At 41.5% G+C, this 17,819-nt stretch overlaps 1 protein-coding gene across 1 annotated transcript in view; it reads right to left on the bottom strand.

The window, feature by feature from the left end:
• Positions 1–17,819, bottom strand: part of LOC122538902 (bifunctional heparan sulfate N-deacetylase/N-sulfotransferase) — a gene marked incomplete at its 5' end in the record, with an annotated part of 73,837 nt that overhangs the window by 2,279 nt on the left and 53,739 nt on the right. Inside the window, 8 exons of the mRNA XM_043673398.1 lie at positions 283–561; positions 672–892; positions 962–1,144; positions 1,216–1,344; positions 2,214–2,502; positions 3,140–3,483; positions 15,592–15,783; positions 17,142–17,394. Coding sequence (XP_043529333.1) covers positions 283–561; positions 672–892; positions 962–1,144; positions 1,216–1,344; positions 2,214–2,502; positions 3,140–3,483; positions 15,592–15,783; positions 17,142–17,394 — 1,890 coding nt within the window. The remainder of the gene's footprint in view (positions 1–282; positions 562–671; positions 893–961; positions 1,145–1,215; positions 1,345–2,213; positions 2,503–3,139; positions 3,484–15,591; positions 15,784–17,141; positions 17,395–17,819) is intronic.

The following is a 17,819-nucleotide window of genomic DNA, read 5'->3' as shown; positions in this document are numbered from 1 at the left end:
TGATATTTGCCACGCTTATCTTCCCCGCGTGTAATTAATATTCCACCGTAGACATAGCCTGGGCACATTAACACACACGGCCGAACCGCATTAGCAATTTAGATCCTACACTCGTCTACACTCTGTACGGCTATTACGCGGCAGGATAATGTTATTATTTGCATTCAACTATTCAGGAACTTTCAACGACTCGTTATTCTAGCTCGGCGGTGCATGTGCCCGTGCTTCTGCTCGTAACGAACGGAAAATTATTCGCGCACTTGCAGAATGTTTGCAACCTACCTATTCCTGAGATCGCGTAGGGGTTTCGGTGCGGTATCGCTTGCGGTGATAACCGAGTGAAAGGAATAATTATTTGCTACAGGGTCACCGTGGACCCTCGTGTGTTGGTACCACGAGTAGGCACGCCTGGCTGGCGAGAGCAGTATAGTGATCAATTTTGCTCTCGGTAGTAGCGCGTGAGCTCTACGCGGTACCAATTCGCCGTCGAAATAGGTGGCCGATTTCTCGAACAGATAACGTGAACTCTCGTTCTTCGACGCTGGAAAGAAGCTCATATACCTGCAGAGGAAACAAAACGATAATCAATCGTGATTCACACAGAGTGTGTCTGAAATATTTCCTCGAAACGAAAGATCGGACTTTGTTTTTGCCCCAAGTGTTTCACTTACCAATCGAGGCCCTTGTAATAATTCTTTCCATTAAAGAATTGAATCTCCTCAAACGTGTCGGGACTCGGTAAATTGCTGCTTATCGCCGGATGAATGGACAGGAAGGTGTAGAGAGCGGTAGTGCCAGTTTTTTGAGGACCAATTACCAGGAATCTCGGCAGTTGATCGCAAGTTTTATTCTTCGACCAGATCTTTTGATGCCTCAGATCATCGCAGGGATTCTTTAACACGAACAAGTTGTAATACCTTGTACAAAACTACCATCCGGGTACAGTGTAGCAACAACTTACGCCCCATACAGGATCAGATTCTTCAGGATAGAGCTGAAAGTATCTCTCTGCGAGTTGAAGAGGCGGCGCGCTGGACAATCTCAGGTTCGTCCAACACTGTATGAATTTAATCACCGACTCGAAAGTGTACAACGCCAGACGATCGTTCCCGTAGTTTGACATGTGCGTCATAAAAATATTGATCTGAAAGAAGAATCGTGAAAGAGCAAAGAGAAGATCTTGGAGAGGATGGACACGGATATTGGATTACCCACAGGATTGTGAACGATAGTCTGGAACAATTCTCCACCCTGTATCGATTTGTCCAGCTTCTCCCTGCCGCCTGGGTATCTATCGATGAAGATCGTGTGTGTGAAAAGGCCACAGGTTTGCCTCGGTAGGACCTTGGTCGAAAACAAAGGAAGAAAGATGGTCACGCGTTGATCGTTTAATTTGTCGCGGTTCCCCCCAAGGGAAATCAATCGTTTATGCCTCTTTATCTGCTCGATTGACAGTTCAAGTGGAAAAATTCGCGAAACGAAAGGTGTATCATTCTCTCTGTATCGAATCGATTCGTTGCATCGAGATACAAGGCAGAGAGTAGTATCAGGCCTGTTCTCCAAGGCAATGTTCGTGCAAGTTTCGACGAAAAGTCGACATACAAAGCAGTGAAGTTACGAAATTACCGATTCATTCGTTCGTTCGTTCGTTCGTTCGTTCGTTCGTTCGCGTATTCGTTTATTGCTTTTGCATAGTTTCCAGAGGCTGGCTGCCGACCGTTAACGTCAAAGAATTGGCATGTTTCACGTACCGCCGGGCATGCTCGAAAAACAGAGAGGAAAAATTGCTTAACTCGCGGGTTCGGTTATTCAGGCTGGCTCGATTTAATGAAACACACTTGCGCAGACACCGGTAACTGAAACTTTTTATATTAAATTTTCTTTCCGATTAACGAAAAACGAGAAAGAATCGAAAAGAGCGGGAAACAGCGTGCGTGTGCAGACAGACAGACAGACAGACAGAGAGAGAGAGAGAGAGAGAGGTGAACTTTAATCCTCCCCAGAGTGAAATTTCAGTGGATTTCTAGTTTTTCCGAGGCGGCGGAACTTTCGAAAAATATTGATCATCCGATTTTACACTGATACTTTCTGTAAATAAAACGATAGAATCTACCAGTGTACAAAGTATCTAGTACCAGTTGATACACCGATTCTGCTGGTGTATTTTTTTTCCTTTTTTTTAAGCATTAAAAGAGCGATTGAGGAAGATTTACCATTATATTACGATGAATGAAACCTCGCCTTAATCGAGCAGGCCTCAAATGGGGATACTCCTCTGTGCTGGTGACTTTGATGTTCCACACCCTTTTCCATGCCTCGTACAGACCCTCGTGGACCGGATAAACGCCGGAATGATGAGGACTCACGCTGTAGCCGCTTCCAGTTGGGATCCCGTGGTCTTTCGCGAACTGTTTGTTCAGCGCCATATCCAGTTGCAGGTGCGTTACGTTCTCGTAGTTATGAGGCTGTTGATGATTCCACATGTGGGAAAACCACGTAAATCTGCGATTTAGGAACGCAAATGTCAGCTCTGACAGAGAGAGGGAGAGAGGGAGGGAGAGAGAGAGAGAGAGAGAGAGGGATTACAGAAAAATCTTTATTTTCATTCGCTTTCAAACCAAACCGAACCGAATCATATTTTTACGGAAGGAACGAAAGCGATCTATCGACTTCTATCGACAGTCAAATATATATATATATATACATACACGAATGATCTATGATTTTAATTGCTGCCGATAGGAAAGCAATTACTAGAATAAATCGCAACAATTGGCAAACAGGTGCGACTTCCGCGGTCCGATCAACCGTAACGCGTGCACGGTCTCAATACGTCAATTTGCACCAGCAGTGAATCTTTTTGCGCTCTGTTTATCGCTCTATTCGCGCGATATAACTATCTCGCCAATTCCATTTCCCTTTTCACTCCACGCAGCGTGACTGCGTCGCATCATCTCGTCCCTAATCCGAATCCAGTATTCACTTTCCAGTGATAAATTCGATCGTGTCGCTTTTCGCAATGTGATTAATCAAATTTACGTACAAGCGTAATTCTCTCAATTGAAAAACTGGCAAATGACAATCCCGGGAACACAGAACACTGTCGACGAGTCGAAGAAAGAACAAGACACGCATTTACCTGTCTACGTTCTCCAGAAGCATATCGTCCCCCAGATTCTCCTCGGCGGTGCCGTGATGGAAGTACTTGCCAGAAAACCCCAAGTTGAACTTGAACCCCGGTACCAGCGCTTGGATTCTCTGTTGTGTGGCCAACAACGCCATCACGTCGTCCTTTCTCAATCTGGTGCCCTTCTCGCCGACGAATATGTCGTCGACGTCGACCAGAATCATCCGATTCAGGCTGAGGCTCAACTGTCCATGGGACAGATAGGATAGAGAGTCGAGCAGCAGCAAATTGTGCAGCCAGAATCGCAATCCACCGCCGAAAAACACCCTCTGAATCCCGTCGTATCTGCCGTGATCCTGTATAATGAAAATCCAATATGGAATCGTTAAGGTTTATCGCGTTTCAGGCTGTTACTATGACTCTGGATCTCTGTCGTTTAGCAGACTTTGGCTAGACTCCTTTTATTTTTTCTTCTATTTATCGAAGGGTGGATGCAGGAGGGTGAGAATTAAACGAGCCAGCGCAAAATAGCTCGTTCACCGAGGGCAAGCTGATAACGCGGAGCCCGGTATTTAATATCGATCAAATTCCCTGGATAATCCTGGGCGCGTAAAAGAGACACGACAAATGGTGGGAAAAAAGGGATCAAGAGGGGGAGGGGGAGGGGGAGGGAGGCACACGCGAGAAGGGGGAAGGAGGATTTCCGTGGAAATTAAGATTCGATTTTTAAGCGGATTTTTCGATCGTTCTGGGTTATGAGAGGCCGTGAAACGCTAATCTCCTTTTAACCGCTTTCAAGAGCGATATATTCGAGATTATATCGTTCCCCCTGCTTCGATCGCTAGTCTCAATGAGACTTTATGTTTTATATAGGGTAAAATAAATCTATGTTTTTTCCTTTAAATAGAAATTTCGTGTCGCTGGGTAATCGTCTCAATCAATCTCGATCGAATCGTATTTTTCTATCGTTGGACTCATCTCATTGCGGGACATCGTATTGTTTAACTTTGTAGAAATTGCAATTGATCTGTTGAAAGAGGAGAAAACTTCCAATTATTAAAGTGCTAAAACTAATTAAGACAGCCTCTTAACCCACAACTTTGAAAGTTCGTACTGCATGCAGATTTCTAAAACTATAACTTTCAGGGAAACGAATGAAGAAATCGATTCTTTCAAATACCTACGTTAGAATAGTCTGTTGACGTTCCTCTAATCAAAACAAAATAACAAAATACAACAAAATAACTAGTTTATTTGTTAGTGATACACAAGGTATAAACATATCAAAGACGAATGCATTTTTAATTCGTTCTGCGACTCTTACTCGCTGTCAGACATTCAGACTTTTGGCAAATTTCGAACGCTCGAATGGTTAAATTGACAATCGAAAGCATAGGTGAATTAATGGAAGTTGTGCAAGAAACCTTTATCTCATCGATCAAACGATATTATTAAATTAAATTCTCGCGCAAAGAGACGAGTTACTTCAAGTGGCTCTCCTCCCCTTTTTTTCTCTTTCTCTTTCTCTCTCTCTCTCTCTCTCTCGCCTTTCTTTCACGGAAGTTCATCGACGTCGAAGACTCGGTTGAAAAAGAGAAAAGAAAAGAAAAGAAAAAAAAAAAACGCGAAACCGCCTATCGATCATCAGCCGGGCGTCGATCAGCCGTCACGTAAAGTGGCAATTGTTCATTGGCTGCGGTAAAATTACGGTGATCTCCTTCCATTTATTTTTCATCGGACGCGAACGACCGCATGCAACGTTAATGGGTTTGCGCGTTCGACGCGTTGATGCTTATCGATCGTGGCCGGGCGCGTGTGCAAGGGCGCGATAATTTCAAAGATGTTTTACTTCAACGCGTCCACCGACTACTCCGTGTAATAGCGCGTTCAAACAGCTCTATTTTCCCTGTGAACGTGATTTCACCCGTCGGTGAAATCATTTCCAAGAAAAACCCGCCGTTTACGTAACCCCTTTTCCTTCCCTCTTCGTTCGATATTGCAACGAACGCTGCGGGAAATTCTTTCTTTCTTTCTTTCTTTCTTCTTCTTTTTTTTTTTTTACTTTTGAAGTAAAGCACGCGCGCAGAATGTATCCGTAAAACAAATGATAAGAAACAACACGCGAGACACAGTAGAACTTCGCTTACGTCAACTTATCGAGAGTGGAATTTCAAGGTGTAATTGACTTTTCCATCGAATTTCTTTGTAAAAACAGAGCCAAGTGAAAAATCACCTATGATAAACGCGTGTTGTGGCTATTTATAGAATTGGAATTCGATCAGGCTCGTTTGCCTCGTGGAAAAATGCGCGATCCTTTCAATTGAAATACATTTCTATTCTCTTCTTGTTCTTCGTGTTGTTGAATCGTTGGCGCGAGTCATCAGTCTATCAAACGATCTACAGACATTAGTCATTTCGAATATTAAGCCGTGGAATACCCCGTTTGAATGGCTCGATTGGTCAGAGGAATTCTCCATCAAACCAGAAGGAATCCAACTTTCGAACCCGAACCGGACGGAGGTTCGATTCTTTCATCATGAAAGCGAACGTTTCCATCGATAATCTCCTTTTCACCAAACAAAGCGGACGTTTTATCAATCGAATTTCAAGCTCGTTTGCTTCGAACGTCCATAAAGAAACTGTCGAGACGTTGAAAGGAGCGATTCATCGGCGGCTTCGTGTTTCCCCGCCTCCTAAAAAAAAAGGATAAACAAACTCGGCTCGGTGATCGATCGCCGAGATTTCCGACACACGGACACGATTCGGAGACTTCGCTCGCTACTGTCGGATGTCGTTCCGCGACTATTTGTAATTCAAAGGCCGACTGACACGCTTTCGTTGTGAATCGCGCCTTCGCCAAGTACAATAGCTCGTACGTTGAGACTCGAGAAGGGATTTCTATTTGAATGGAGAATACTCGCGTATTTTTAGAAATATTTATTATCGGGTTGAGTCGTCCACCTTTGTTTATCAATGAAACGAACAACAATTATATCCTAGTCCAGTGACGGCGAACCTTTTTGAGAAGTAGGTCAAATTTTGTTCATTATTTTTTTTAGTACTAGCTCTTTTTAGTACTGGGTCACTAAGTCAGTGGCGTCACTTGGAAAAAGGGAGTGGAGGATGGTTAAAAACTACTTTTTTTCTGGTTCTCATTTTTATAATCCTCTAAAAAGTTTACGCTTCCTTTTTGTTTTAAAACTTTTACTTTTGCAAGTGAAGAGCAAAAAATAAATGTCGACGTCAAAAGATTGATGTAAAAGGGGTGACATCATGCCCAGTCACCCGTGCACTCTACATTAGATATATATACTTTATTTCTTAATATTTTTTATTTTCTGTCCTCTCTTTTATTATATAAAAAAACTAGCAAAGCTACCCATTCTGAGAATGGGATCTAGTGTGTTTTTTAGTGTTTATTACATTAGTTTAATCGTAAGCGCTATATAAAATTTTTTGGACACAAGTAACTCATACAACATTTAAGACTTAAAATACCTAAATGTATACATAACCAAGTCGTAAATCCTCCATAAAACACAATTATGCATTTATTTCACACTTTTAAGCTCTAACCGAACACTTGTAATTTTCTTAACATTTTTTGAAAAGAGGGGTTCGAAAAATAATTAAAATTCTCTTGATGATAAGTAAGATATATGATGATAAGTTTATAAAAATCAACGCGTGGGTCATTTAAAAAGCCCGCGTGAGTCTGAAGTTTGCCATCATTGTCCTAGTCTAGGACATATTCGCTATTACTTGCAATTACTTGTCATTTATAGAAAAAGTTGTGTGGCAGATCGGATGTTTTCACAGCGGGAAACATCGAAACGTATTTAACCTCTTGCGCGGACCATAAGGAGTGACCAAACCGTATACAATAACTCGTTTTCCTTTTGAATTCATCGGTATGTGTCACTGGATAGAAATTACCAAGAGGTAATAAATTTATTTTATAGTATAAGTATAGTATAAATTTGCTTTGCCTGCGTTATATTTCAATATACTTGAAAACTGAGAAAATATTGCAATTTTGGGCCAAATATTCTCAACGTGCGTGGCAAAAGGTTAAATATTGCATCACGAGGCCGGTTAATCGCGATTGATACGCTTTCGTGACTCGACGACGGAGACCAGCACATTTTAACGGAATATAGCTCTCGGAATATTTCCTATTATCGTACGAACGTCGCTCGTTCTTCCAAGAGATCTTGTCGTTCATCAAGGATGCGGCTCGCGGCTGTGAGCGCGTCCTGCGAGCGAAATATAAATTGCCAGCACGAATAGCGACAAACGAAGCGGGCTACGTCGATGCTCATTAATCGAATGAACCAACGGCTGATTGGCTTCTGATTTAATTACCTAGCTATCTGTGATCCGTGAATCTCTGGCCTAGCGGCCATGGCTATTTAATGGGGTTATCAGCGAGATTATTATTGTTGTTTACTGCTAACAAGCTCCGTTCATGACGACCGGTTACAAAACGCAAGCCGCTCGGAGAATTCCCTGTCTGGTTCTAGCGCAATTAACAAATTGCCTGTTAGGGATTATCTTGAACCGACGAACGAACACGCGCACGCGGAGATGTGTGTTGTACGATACACTCGATATATTCGTTCCGTGAATCGGCAAATATTCATTCAAGTCCTTGTGAAAAATATTGACGACAAGTCCTGCGATTGTTGGAATCATTTTTCTTTTCTATTGTGAAAGAGAATCGTACTGATCTGTTTCAGAGATGAATTGAAAGGAGTACCGGCAGACGATTAATTCTTTGATTTTCGCGAAGGAATTTCATACGAAACGCCTACTCGCAAGAACACAAGAGCTAAACTTTAAAAACTCGAGTCGCTTTTTTCTAGCCACCAGCGTGATAAATCAAACCGTGTTTCTGAAACACTCGTTAGGATCTATCTTAACGAGTATTTTCTCCAATACATTTCACGCCGGTCAGATTGACCAAAAAAAAAAAAAAAAAAAATTTTCCATGTTATCAGTTAACCTGGAACAACTCGCCTAACGAGCACGTGTAGATAAAGTTCACGCAGTGCAAAGTGTGGTAAAAAAAGAAAAGGAAAAAAAACGCAGACTGGTTTCTTTAGAACTAGGCAGAGGATTAAACTCAATTGCTCGCGAAACAGAAAAGATCTACGGACAATTGGACAGAATCGCCTATGAACTTCCCCTTGGGGAACTCTTTGTCGTCGTACGTCTACAAGAAATTCATTGTTGTTTAGAAGGGAGATGCAAGTCGGCGATAGGAAAGATTTATTATCGTCGTCCGGAAGAACTTAGCGAAACATTGCCATTCCATGTAGTAAACCGCTTCATTACACACAGTGGACTTCGTAATAGCCGTGAATCCTGTGTGTGTGTGTGTGTATGGGATAGAGTAATTGGATGACACCGTCTAAAGAAACGTGTAAAGCATTTTCGTGCACGTTATCTCGCGTACGTTATTTCGTGCCTAGGCCAGCCAGTGATCTTGAAGATAATTTTCACGTAATGATGGTTCTACGCCTACGCCGTTCTTGACGACTGGGATTTCTATGGTTGTGGAAAGGCCCTAAATCTACCGCTACTGCAAGCATTTCTACGGTTCTACCGGTCCCTAAATCTACTTACATCCGCCCACTACTAGGGTTGCACGATCCCTAAATCTAAGTGCTCAACTGGCACGCAAGTGCTACGATATTGCCTGCCCGGCCGTGAAATTTATCCGACGCGGGGACACGATTGCAATTTTGCGGCGCGCCGTTTCAAAAATGTCTCATCGATCATTAAACCAGGAATTGGCTCGAGAATCTTCAAACCGTCGCTCAAGACGGCTTGGATACTCGCTTGTCTCTCGTAGGATATGATTTGACCTCGATGTTGCGAATAATTAAAATTATTGATGTTTCGAAATTGATGTCTGAACATTAATTGAAATTGACGTTCAAAAGTTAATATCTGAATGTAATTTGAAATTGGTGTACGTAAAAAGTGTTGCTTTAGGTTGTGAAACGAGTTTGATGTTTGACCTTTAGGCCATTTAAGATGCACTTTCAATAAATAATTTAAATATAGTTGAATACAGTCTTTTCGTCGTCTAAGATCGTAGCAAGTATTACCATGTGCTGGTCATTAATTTTAAACTTATCTTCAACCTAGATACGTTTCCCTGGTCAGACTGTACGATAATTTCAGTGTCTGTTTTTCAATTTTTAACTGCGTTGCCCGCGTTATTTCACGTCATTCTTTTCATTTTGACAGACAAAACAGGTGTCGGCAAAACAATTTTTGAAATATCTCCGTTAAAAGTCAGGAATGATTTATCATCAAGTGCGATAAATAGGAAACGACGATGCAAAACACGCGGTAAATACGATTCTCGCGAAATGATAGAAGACATAAACGTGTAATAATGAAAACTTTCAGGAAGTTAGTTGTCAGTGGTACGTTCCGACCAATTTGCGTTTTAAATAAAGACTGACGTTATTTTGAAAAATCGTTACGAAAAAGATAAATTCGGGAGCATCTGGCGTGTTCGAAATGAGTGAAATTCCTGCGCTGTCACTCTACAAATCTGTCAAACAATCCAGATGCTAAATTAAATCCAACGGGACGTACGTGAAAATGTTTCGATTCAAAAATAACGCGATCCGAAAGGTTGAAAGAGAGAAACAGAAAGACGGAGACAAAGCGATCGCGAAAGCTTAATAAAACACCGCGCTGGCCTGACGGAAGACGAAGCAGATTCATACGCGTGTACGAGGCGCCCGAGCGCAGGCAGATGATATCACGTCCAGGCCGTTTGTTATATCAGACGAATATTTCCTGTTTGCGTGTGTGGCGTGGATTTCTGCGCGTTGAAGGAGATCCGCTGTCTTCTTCGCGTCTGCATTTTCGCGCGTTCTATAGATCACCGGGCGCTTTCATCCGGTGCGCGCTCGCTTCCGGCCGGAACCTTTACGGCGCCGTGCGGAATCTTGCAATCGTGAATTCCGACACGAATGTAAAACGGTCGGCGCGTAACAGCTTTACGGATTGTTTCGGGCCCGCCTGATACTCCGGGCTCGGCTCGATGGTCCTCTTTTCTCTCTCTCTCTCTCTTTCCCTTCCTTAATTTTTTCCCTTCGCATTTCCACGCGAGAAAGCTCCCTCTCTCAGTCTGCTTAATCTGTCCATTTTTCTTCTTAATATTCTTCCTCCGTCACGCGTCCTCCGTCCCACTCCTTCCCGTCTCTCTGGCCCGCACTCTACCATCCTTTATTTTACTCGCAGCCTCGTCTAATTTCCATTATTTCGCGCGATCCCCTCTTCAACGTTGTTTGCCCACTGCGCTGTTTTAACCTTCTTCCCTTTGCCGCTCCGCTCTCTGGTTCGCCTTTTTTCCTCCTGTTCTTCTTGTACTTTTCTTATTAGCTTGTTGTTACTTGTTCACAGTTTCTTATTGTTTAATTCCGTCGTCTCTGTGCTGGCCCAGTCAACATTTAATTGTATATTGTAATATTCTCCCTTTGCCAAGCGTGTCTCTTTCTCTCTCCTTTCTACTCATCGTTTCGCTCATTTTTATTTCACCCTCGGCTTCGTCTAATTTGCATTATTTCATGTAGTTTCTTCCTCCGTTGTTTGACCGCCGTGGTACTTTAACCTCCTCCTCCTCCTCCATCCCTTTTGCTCTTCTTATTTCTTTACGGTTTCTCATTATTCTTTGCTTTGTACTGCATCGTTTCGATTCGTTCATTCAACATTTACAATTTTAATTTCACAACAACTTCTTCCTGCTCGAGCTCTCTCCTTTTTGCTTTCGTCCTAAAAAAAAAGAAAAAAAGGAGAACTCTCGCTATTTTCTCCCGCGCAGACTCTCCCCACTGCGTTTGTTTTATTACGTTTATTCTTGCATGTATACACGTCCGTTCCCTCATCCGAGCAGCCGTTACTTCCCTCTCGCAGATATTCTCATTTGCCTTTTCCCCCGCTGCTTATCTGCATTACATCGAGAGCCCCATCCTCCCTTTATACTCGACACCATCACCTCACCTCTTGCCACCCTCGCTCTTCCATCTTCATTTTCGCAGAAGAGATGAAGAAACACTCCGTGGCTCGTGGAATGAAAATGGGCCGGCGTGCACGCGTCTTCACACACTTGTTTTCGTTCCGTTCGCGGACAAACATTTCTCCTGGAGGAAATAAGAGCGAAGAGGAAGAGCGGGGCAGGCCCGAATCCTCCAAGCTGGGGGAGGATTTCTGAAATTCCCATTAACCCTCCGCCTACTGTGCCGCGGTTACAGTTTTGATCTGTGCTGGGAATTGCTTGTGTTAGTGATCGCACTAATATACCTCATTATCTCAACGCGCCACTATTATATCAATTAATAATACGAACGCTGTGTCACGAGTTGTTGAACAATACGCTGCAAGAGCACTATCAACTACCTGTCCGACAGAAAAATTATGAAAATCGCCGAAAACTCGGAAAACCAAATCACTGCGGTATATATTTCTGCGTGTATTTCGCGATTCCCTGGCAGTTTTCCCAGTTAACCCTACTGTGCCAGGGTCACCGTTTTGACCTGTGCTTGATCGCACTAACGCATCATGCGGCTGTGTGCCATGTGTTTGCCAAATTGCCGAAGTGACGACGACTAAAGACGAAAAAAAATCAGTTTCTGGTAACGTTCTGAGGAAGAAAGACATGTGCAGCAAATCGAAGCAATCTTTTGTTTCAAAGTTTACTTCATATTTTAGTGTTTTTATTATTGTTTTAGTATTTTAGCATTTAGTATTTAATAGTTTGTATTATTTTTTTTAGTATTTAGTATTTTACACTATTTTTGTATTTAGTATTTTATATTATTTTCGTGTTTACTATTTAGATTTTAGTTTTTAGCACCATTTTAATATTTTACTATTTTTATTAATTTACTGTTTTTATTATTATTTTTAATGTTCTTTTTATTACTTTTTTCCGTTGTTTCTATTTGTTGACGCAATGTCTTCATTGCCAGCCAGCAATCTTTCTTTGTCTTCTTTTGCTCAATCTGCACAAGACGTTCCTGGCAGTGAATGACATAAATGTATAGTAAATATACATAACTTTATTATTCATGTGACTATATTTATTATACATGTTCCTATATGAGTCGGATGTCTGTCACTGTGTTGATACAATATCGGTGAGGACCTCGTCACTCTGTACAGTATCGGTGAGCCGTCCGGACAATCCTAAATATGCATTAGTGGCATATCCGTGTGGGTCAAAATGACCCCGGCACAGGACGCTGAGGTTCAGTAATCGGAGGGTTAATTTCTGGCAATTCCATCGCGTGGCTTGGCATTTCATTCAATTCGAGATCCTCATTTCCTGCGTATTAATTTCGTTTCGAAGTGATCGTTTTAATCTTTGCGCTTTCGAGCTTCAGCTATTTTCTTTTCCTCTCTCGACCTATCCACGGATGTTCATCCTGCGAGACAGTGATTACGTATTTAACCTCTTAACAAAGAATATTATGAATATTATTAGCAAGAGAGATATTTAGAAATGACGTAAGAAGAAGGAGTCGACTCTAGTCTCAAAATATAAATCTTTAAAATCGTTAAAAATTTGCAAACATGTTTCACAAATTTGATTGAAGTGAACATATTGTAATTATTCTTCTCGCACGACGAGTGTATTCGTCGTCACGCAAAAAGTTGCCACTTCCTCGTGACACGAGTATACTGTTCGAGAATTCACAGTTAAGAGGTTAAAGAAATTCATTCTCGAAGACTTTCACTTGCCAAAATTCTAGAATGGTGTTTCCATGGATTGTTCGCCAAATCTTGAGCTATGTAGTCTCTGCATGTAACCTATTCTCGTATTCCGTTCGCGTTTAAAAATGATATTCAGCGGCGAAACGGTCAAAGAGAAGTTTCGTGACCGAGAGACCAAACGTTGCTATCGACCAGTTTGGCCATTCCTGCTTGGTCCGGAGTAAACCGGCCAACGTGCAGAGGTCAATAGCAACGGATTCCAGTATCGTGTTCTCATCTCCGCAACGTTTGCCGCGCGCAGACCTCGTGGTATAGATTCTGACAACATTTGACAGAGCGAATCGGAAATCGGTAGCAGCTGTTTCCATTTACGCGTCAGAAGTAGTCGCGAAAAAACGCTTTGACGCTGGACAACGGGGTGTTAATTAAACGTGCATTTCCCACCCGCAAGCTAAGAGAAAAATACCATGGATATCACGTTTCTCACATTCTAGGAAGAAATAATTCCAAATAACAGTTTCACAATAAAATTCAAGATTTTTTTTGCCAGAAATATTAACACTATATTCGAGCAATATTTCGCATGACTATGGCCGGCATTTTTTTGTGAAAATAGTATATAGAACGAAATTGAAGCAATTTTATTATATTATTACGAAGAGGTTCTGAAAAATATATATATTTGTATACTAAGAAAATTAAATACAGGTATATATATTTGTATATCAAGAAAATATAAGTATATATTTGTATACTAAGAAAATTAACTATAAGTATATATTTGCATACTAAGAAAATTAACTATAACTATATATTTGCATACTAAGAAAATTAAATACAAGTATATATTTGCATACTAAGAAAATTAAATACAAGTATATATTTGCATACTAAGAAAATTAAATACAAGTATATATTTGCATACTAAGAAAATTAAATACAAGTATATATTTGTATACTAAGAAAATTAAATACAAGTATATTTGTATACCAAGAAAATTAAATACAAGTACATATTTGCATACTAAGAAAATTAAATAGAAGTATATTTGTATACTAAGAAAATTAAATACAAGTATATATTTGCATACTAAGAAAATTAAATACAAGTATATATTTGCATACCAAGAAAATTAAATACAAGTATATATTTGCACACTAAGAAAATTAAATACAAGTATATATTTGCATACTAAGAAAATTAAATACAAGTATATATTTGCATACTAAGAAAATTAAATACAAGTATACTAATAAAATTAAATACAAGTATATATTTGTATACTAAAAAAATTAAAATAAACAACGACGAAAGTGATATTTTTAAACATATACGTAGATTTAATAATTTTTTTTCTAATGATGAGATTCAAAACATTTCTTCCCCCTTATAAAGTAATAAAACATACTGTCGTATCTGTGCACTCAGATCGAGATTCAATTTTCGTGAATTTATTTATAAACAGCGGAAAAACGATTCGTTTCCAGAGATCGCGCTGGTATACTTCAGCTCGCCGAAATGGACAACGAATGTTTAAAAAGCGCGTTCGTTAACGAAATTCTCAGCCAACTAAAAGCACGGAGCAGAACGCGTTTAATTAAACGAAGTTGTCCGTGTCCCGCCCTCACTTTGTGCGTTAACAATGCAAATATTAATGAATAATCCGAGTAAGACAACCGGTTGTTGTTTCTGTTTGAATCTCGGCCTTTCGTGCATTCAACAGGGAGACGCGGCTCCGAATCACGGCTCGCACAAAAGCCCAACATCAATTCGCGTCCTCCTGGTGTAAAAACAAGAGTGGTCCGAGAAAGGGGGTGGTGAGGAGGTTGGAAAAGATCCTGACGCGCGTGCATTTTTCCCGACCGAGTGAGAAATGCCGGGATACACCTCTCTTGTAAGCTGTAATTAATATTCCTCGCAATTATGTCAGGAGGCTCGAAGATCCGACAAAACAAGCCAGAGCCTGATGAATTTACGGGCAAGGGAGAAAGGGAAAAAGCCCTCGGTAACTGCGAAAAGAAACGCGATAAACAGCAGCCGCGTTAATTAATTTGCTAATTAGAAACGGGAGGGAGAGGGGAGGGGAGGGGGGAGGGGAGAGGTTAGCCAGTCCGATCGATGCCAGTTAGAAATTTTCCTACATCCCTCATCACGTTCTTTTCTTCGCGTGATTTAGAGAAGCCTCGTAAAGCCTTTTGAATTCTCGTAAGTACGCTTCATAGAGTTATAATAACGTTTATACTCTTTCTGTGCTTACTCCGAGACGCTTTTTCGTACGGCTGCGCTTTCGTTTCGATTATTTTTTTAATCGAAATGTAGTAACTCAGACTGACAATGAGTCTGGATTTTGTGGGGTTTTTGAACTCTCAAAATCGGTGACGATTAGTGCGAATAAAAACGCGCAGGCTTCTCTCAAAGCTGAATTTCAAAAATACGGGAACAAACGTTTGCGTGCGCCTAATTTTCTTCGCCGACTGACACGAGTCTCGTTAAAAATAATTGTTTGTCCGCGTTAAACGCGTATCCGATAATTGAAATAATCGCTGGTTAGTAACAATTCCAACAATTCCCTACGGTACTGACAGATAAGATTAGTTATTTCTAACGTTCAATTTGCAATTGATCTCGGCCCCTCTGTTCGTTCGTTCCAAAACAGAGAAACGGAGGAACGAATCTATTCTATGGATAGACAGAAAGGCAGAATGCAGATCGTGTGTCTCACCTGAATGACAGTCGCCAGAGGACTTTTATTGGCCGGATAGTCGAGGCTGTCCCGATGCGCCCAAGCCAGCGGCTCATAGGTGCTGTGATTGGCCTGAAAAATGGTCCAGTCACCGCCAGGAAGTGGTCCCCAGGCTGTTTCTCCGGATCTGGTTAATCGGAGGATAGGGGACGCCGCGTTCAGCTGTGCATCCTAAGGGAGGAAAGACCGATCTCATTTTGTCCGCTATTCGGGCACTTGCTCGGCGATACGTGAGTCGTTTTCCCGATCCTTTTCTTTTCTCTTGGCTTTACGACAGAGAGTGGACATCGAAAATGTCGCCAAGTACTTCGTTTCCTTTTCTTTACGTCGCACTTTGATCAAATAATCAAATAACGCTTGACTCACGACCGATCGTTTGAGAAATAAAAAAAAACCGATTAAAACTGTGATATTGATAAGATTCAATACTTTAATTTAAAAGAATTACTACTGCACTAGTAAAATATGACAGCCAGTATCGAGGTTGCTGTAAGTAGAATAAGCAACTGTCAGACAGCCGAAGGACATTTGATTTATCACAGTTGTAGCATCGGTGTGAGTCTAAATAATCAAATAACGCTTAACTAAGCTAAAACTAACCGTTAACCATTATTCGAAATATAAACATTACATCCACATGTCCAGAACCATAAAGTGTTAACTGATTAAGAAATTTTTTTGCCATTTTTCGCAGTCGAATTATACGATTCCCTGAAAATTACCTTATCGTGATGAGTAAAACGAATACAGGTCCTTTACACGTATATCCATCAAATCGAAGGTGTAGAACTCATTTATAACAGCCACGAACAAACTTTCCTTTCCACCCTATACGTACGTACGTACATATGTACGTGCGATTCGAGTGAACGCTGAAAGAAACGAGCAAATCGCAGAGCTACTATCCGGCCAGTAATCGCAGCGTGCAGACACGCGCGATTTCGCGCGGTATGCAAATTGATTCACCGCGGTGAGCCTTTCCCGGGTTCAAAGAGGCACGTTTATCGTACCGCTATTGATGCTTTTATTACGACGTTTCCACGAACGTTTTCTTACCGGGGCTCCCTGCCGGCGTAGCGATTTTTCCACGTAATAAACCTCAAGCCGTTTTGTCACGGCCACGGAGATTGCCAATCCGAGCTGGCCTGGCCTCGTCATCGGCCGTCTCCTCTCGTCTTGGCCAACGAGCATTCTAGTTCTCGGGAAACCCGTTATCGAGCACCGCGGCTAGCGAAAATTTATTTTCCCGGCCGGCCAATAAAACTACAGGGGGAGGAGGACTACTCTCGCGGCAACGTTTCATTTCGTTGAATCGTTTCAACCAGACGCGATCGTAAGATCGATCGGGCGAATTCCATTTTCCAACTTTCTTTCAGCGTTCCCTCGTTTTCAGAGATTTTTCTCTCGATCCGCGACGCTCGGTGTTACGTTATTTTGAATGTGAATCGCGACAGCGGGAGAGAAGTGCAAGGGACGATTTGTTTCTCTGTAGTAGTTAGACGATATCGTGATTCATTTTGCGAACGAACCTTCAGTCTGAGATTAGTGTGCACGAAGAGAGGAAAGCCCTTCAGCTGCGCACCGACGAGACTTTCTTCGCCGGACGGCGCAAATCCCACGATGCCCACCGAATACTCTCTGCAATATTTGTCCAGCAACTCGCGGTTCCACTTATCCATCTGCAGATACTTGTTCAGGTTCTCGAAGATCAGCACCCCGTATCGACCTTTGTCCAGGTTCGTCAACACGGGTAGGGACTTGCCAGCCACTTCCAGCTTGTACCTGAAATCACATTTCATCGTGCCGTGCGTTAGTTGAAATTTGAAGCAGAATTGCTCGTCTATCTATAATTACTTTAGGTTAGTTTGAATCAAAGTGTAGGGGACACGACCAAGGCACCTTCTTAAATATAACTACAACGTGGATCCAGAACGCACTACCGTCAGGACCACGAGGTAATTGTCAAAAACCGCAAACTGTGAGAAAAACAATATACTTTCCGATCTCTTGACTGGAAAGGATACAAAGAGAGTCAGGATATATACAGGGTGTTTTGTAACTTATAGGACCCACAAATATATGTCTTATCTGTCTTCGTTTATGAGATATAATGAATTTTATAAACAGAGCAAACTCTAGTAAGCTAGTTTTACCAGGGATGGTATATTCAATTTTCATAATAATCATAATTGGGATGAAGAAAACCC

Source organism: Frieseomelitta varia, unplaced genomic scaffold (genome assembly GCF_011392965.1).
Source record: "Frieseomelitta varia isolate USP_RPSP 00005682 unplaced genomic scaffold, Fvar_1.2 scaffold_182, whole genome shotgun sequence".
In the NCBI taxonomy this organism is placed as follows: domain Eukaryota; kingdom Metazoa; phylum Arthropoda; class Insecta; order Hymenoptera; family Apidae; genus Frieseomelitta; species Frieseomelitta varia.
The sequence above is the reverse complement of the archived record's forward strand: the minus strand, read 5'-3'. Positions and strand labels throughout refer to the sequence as shown.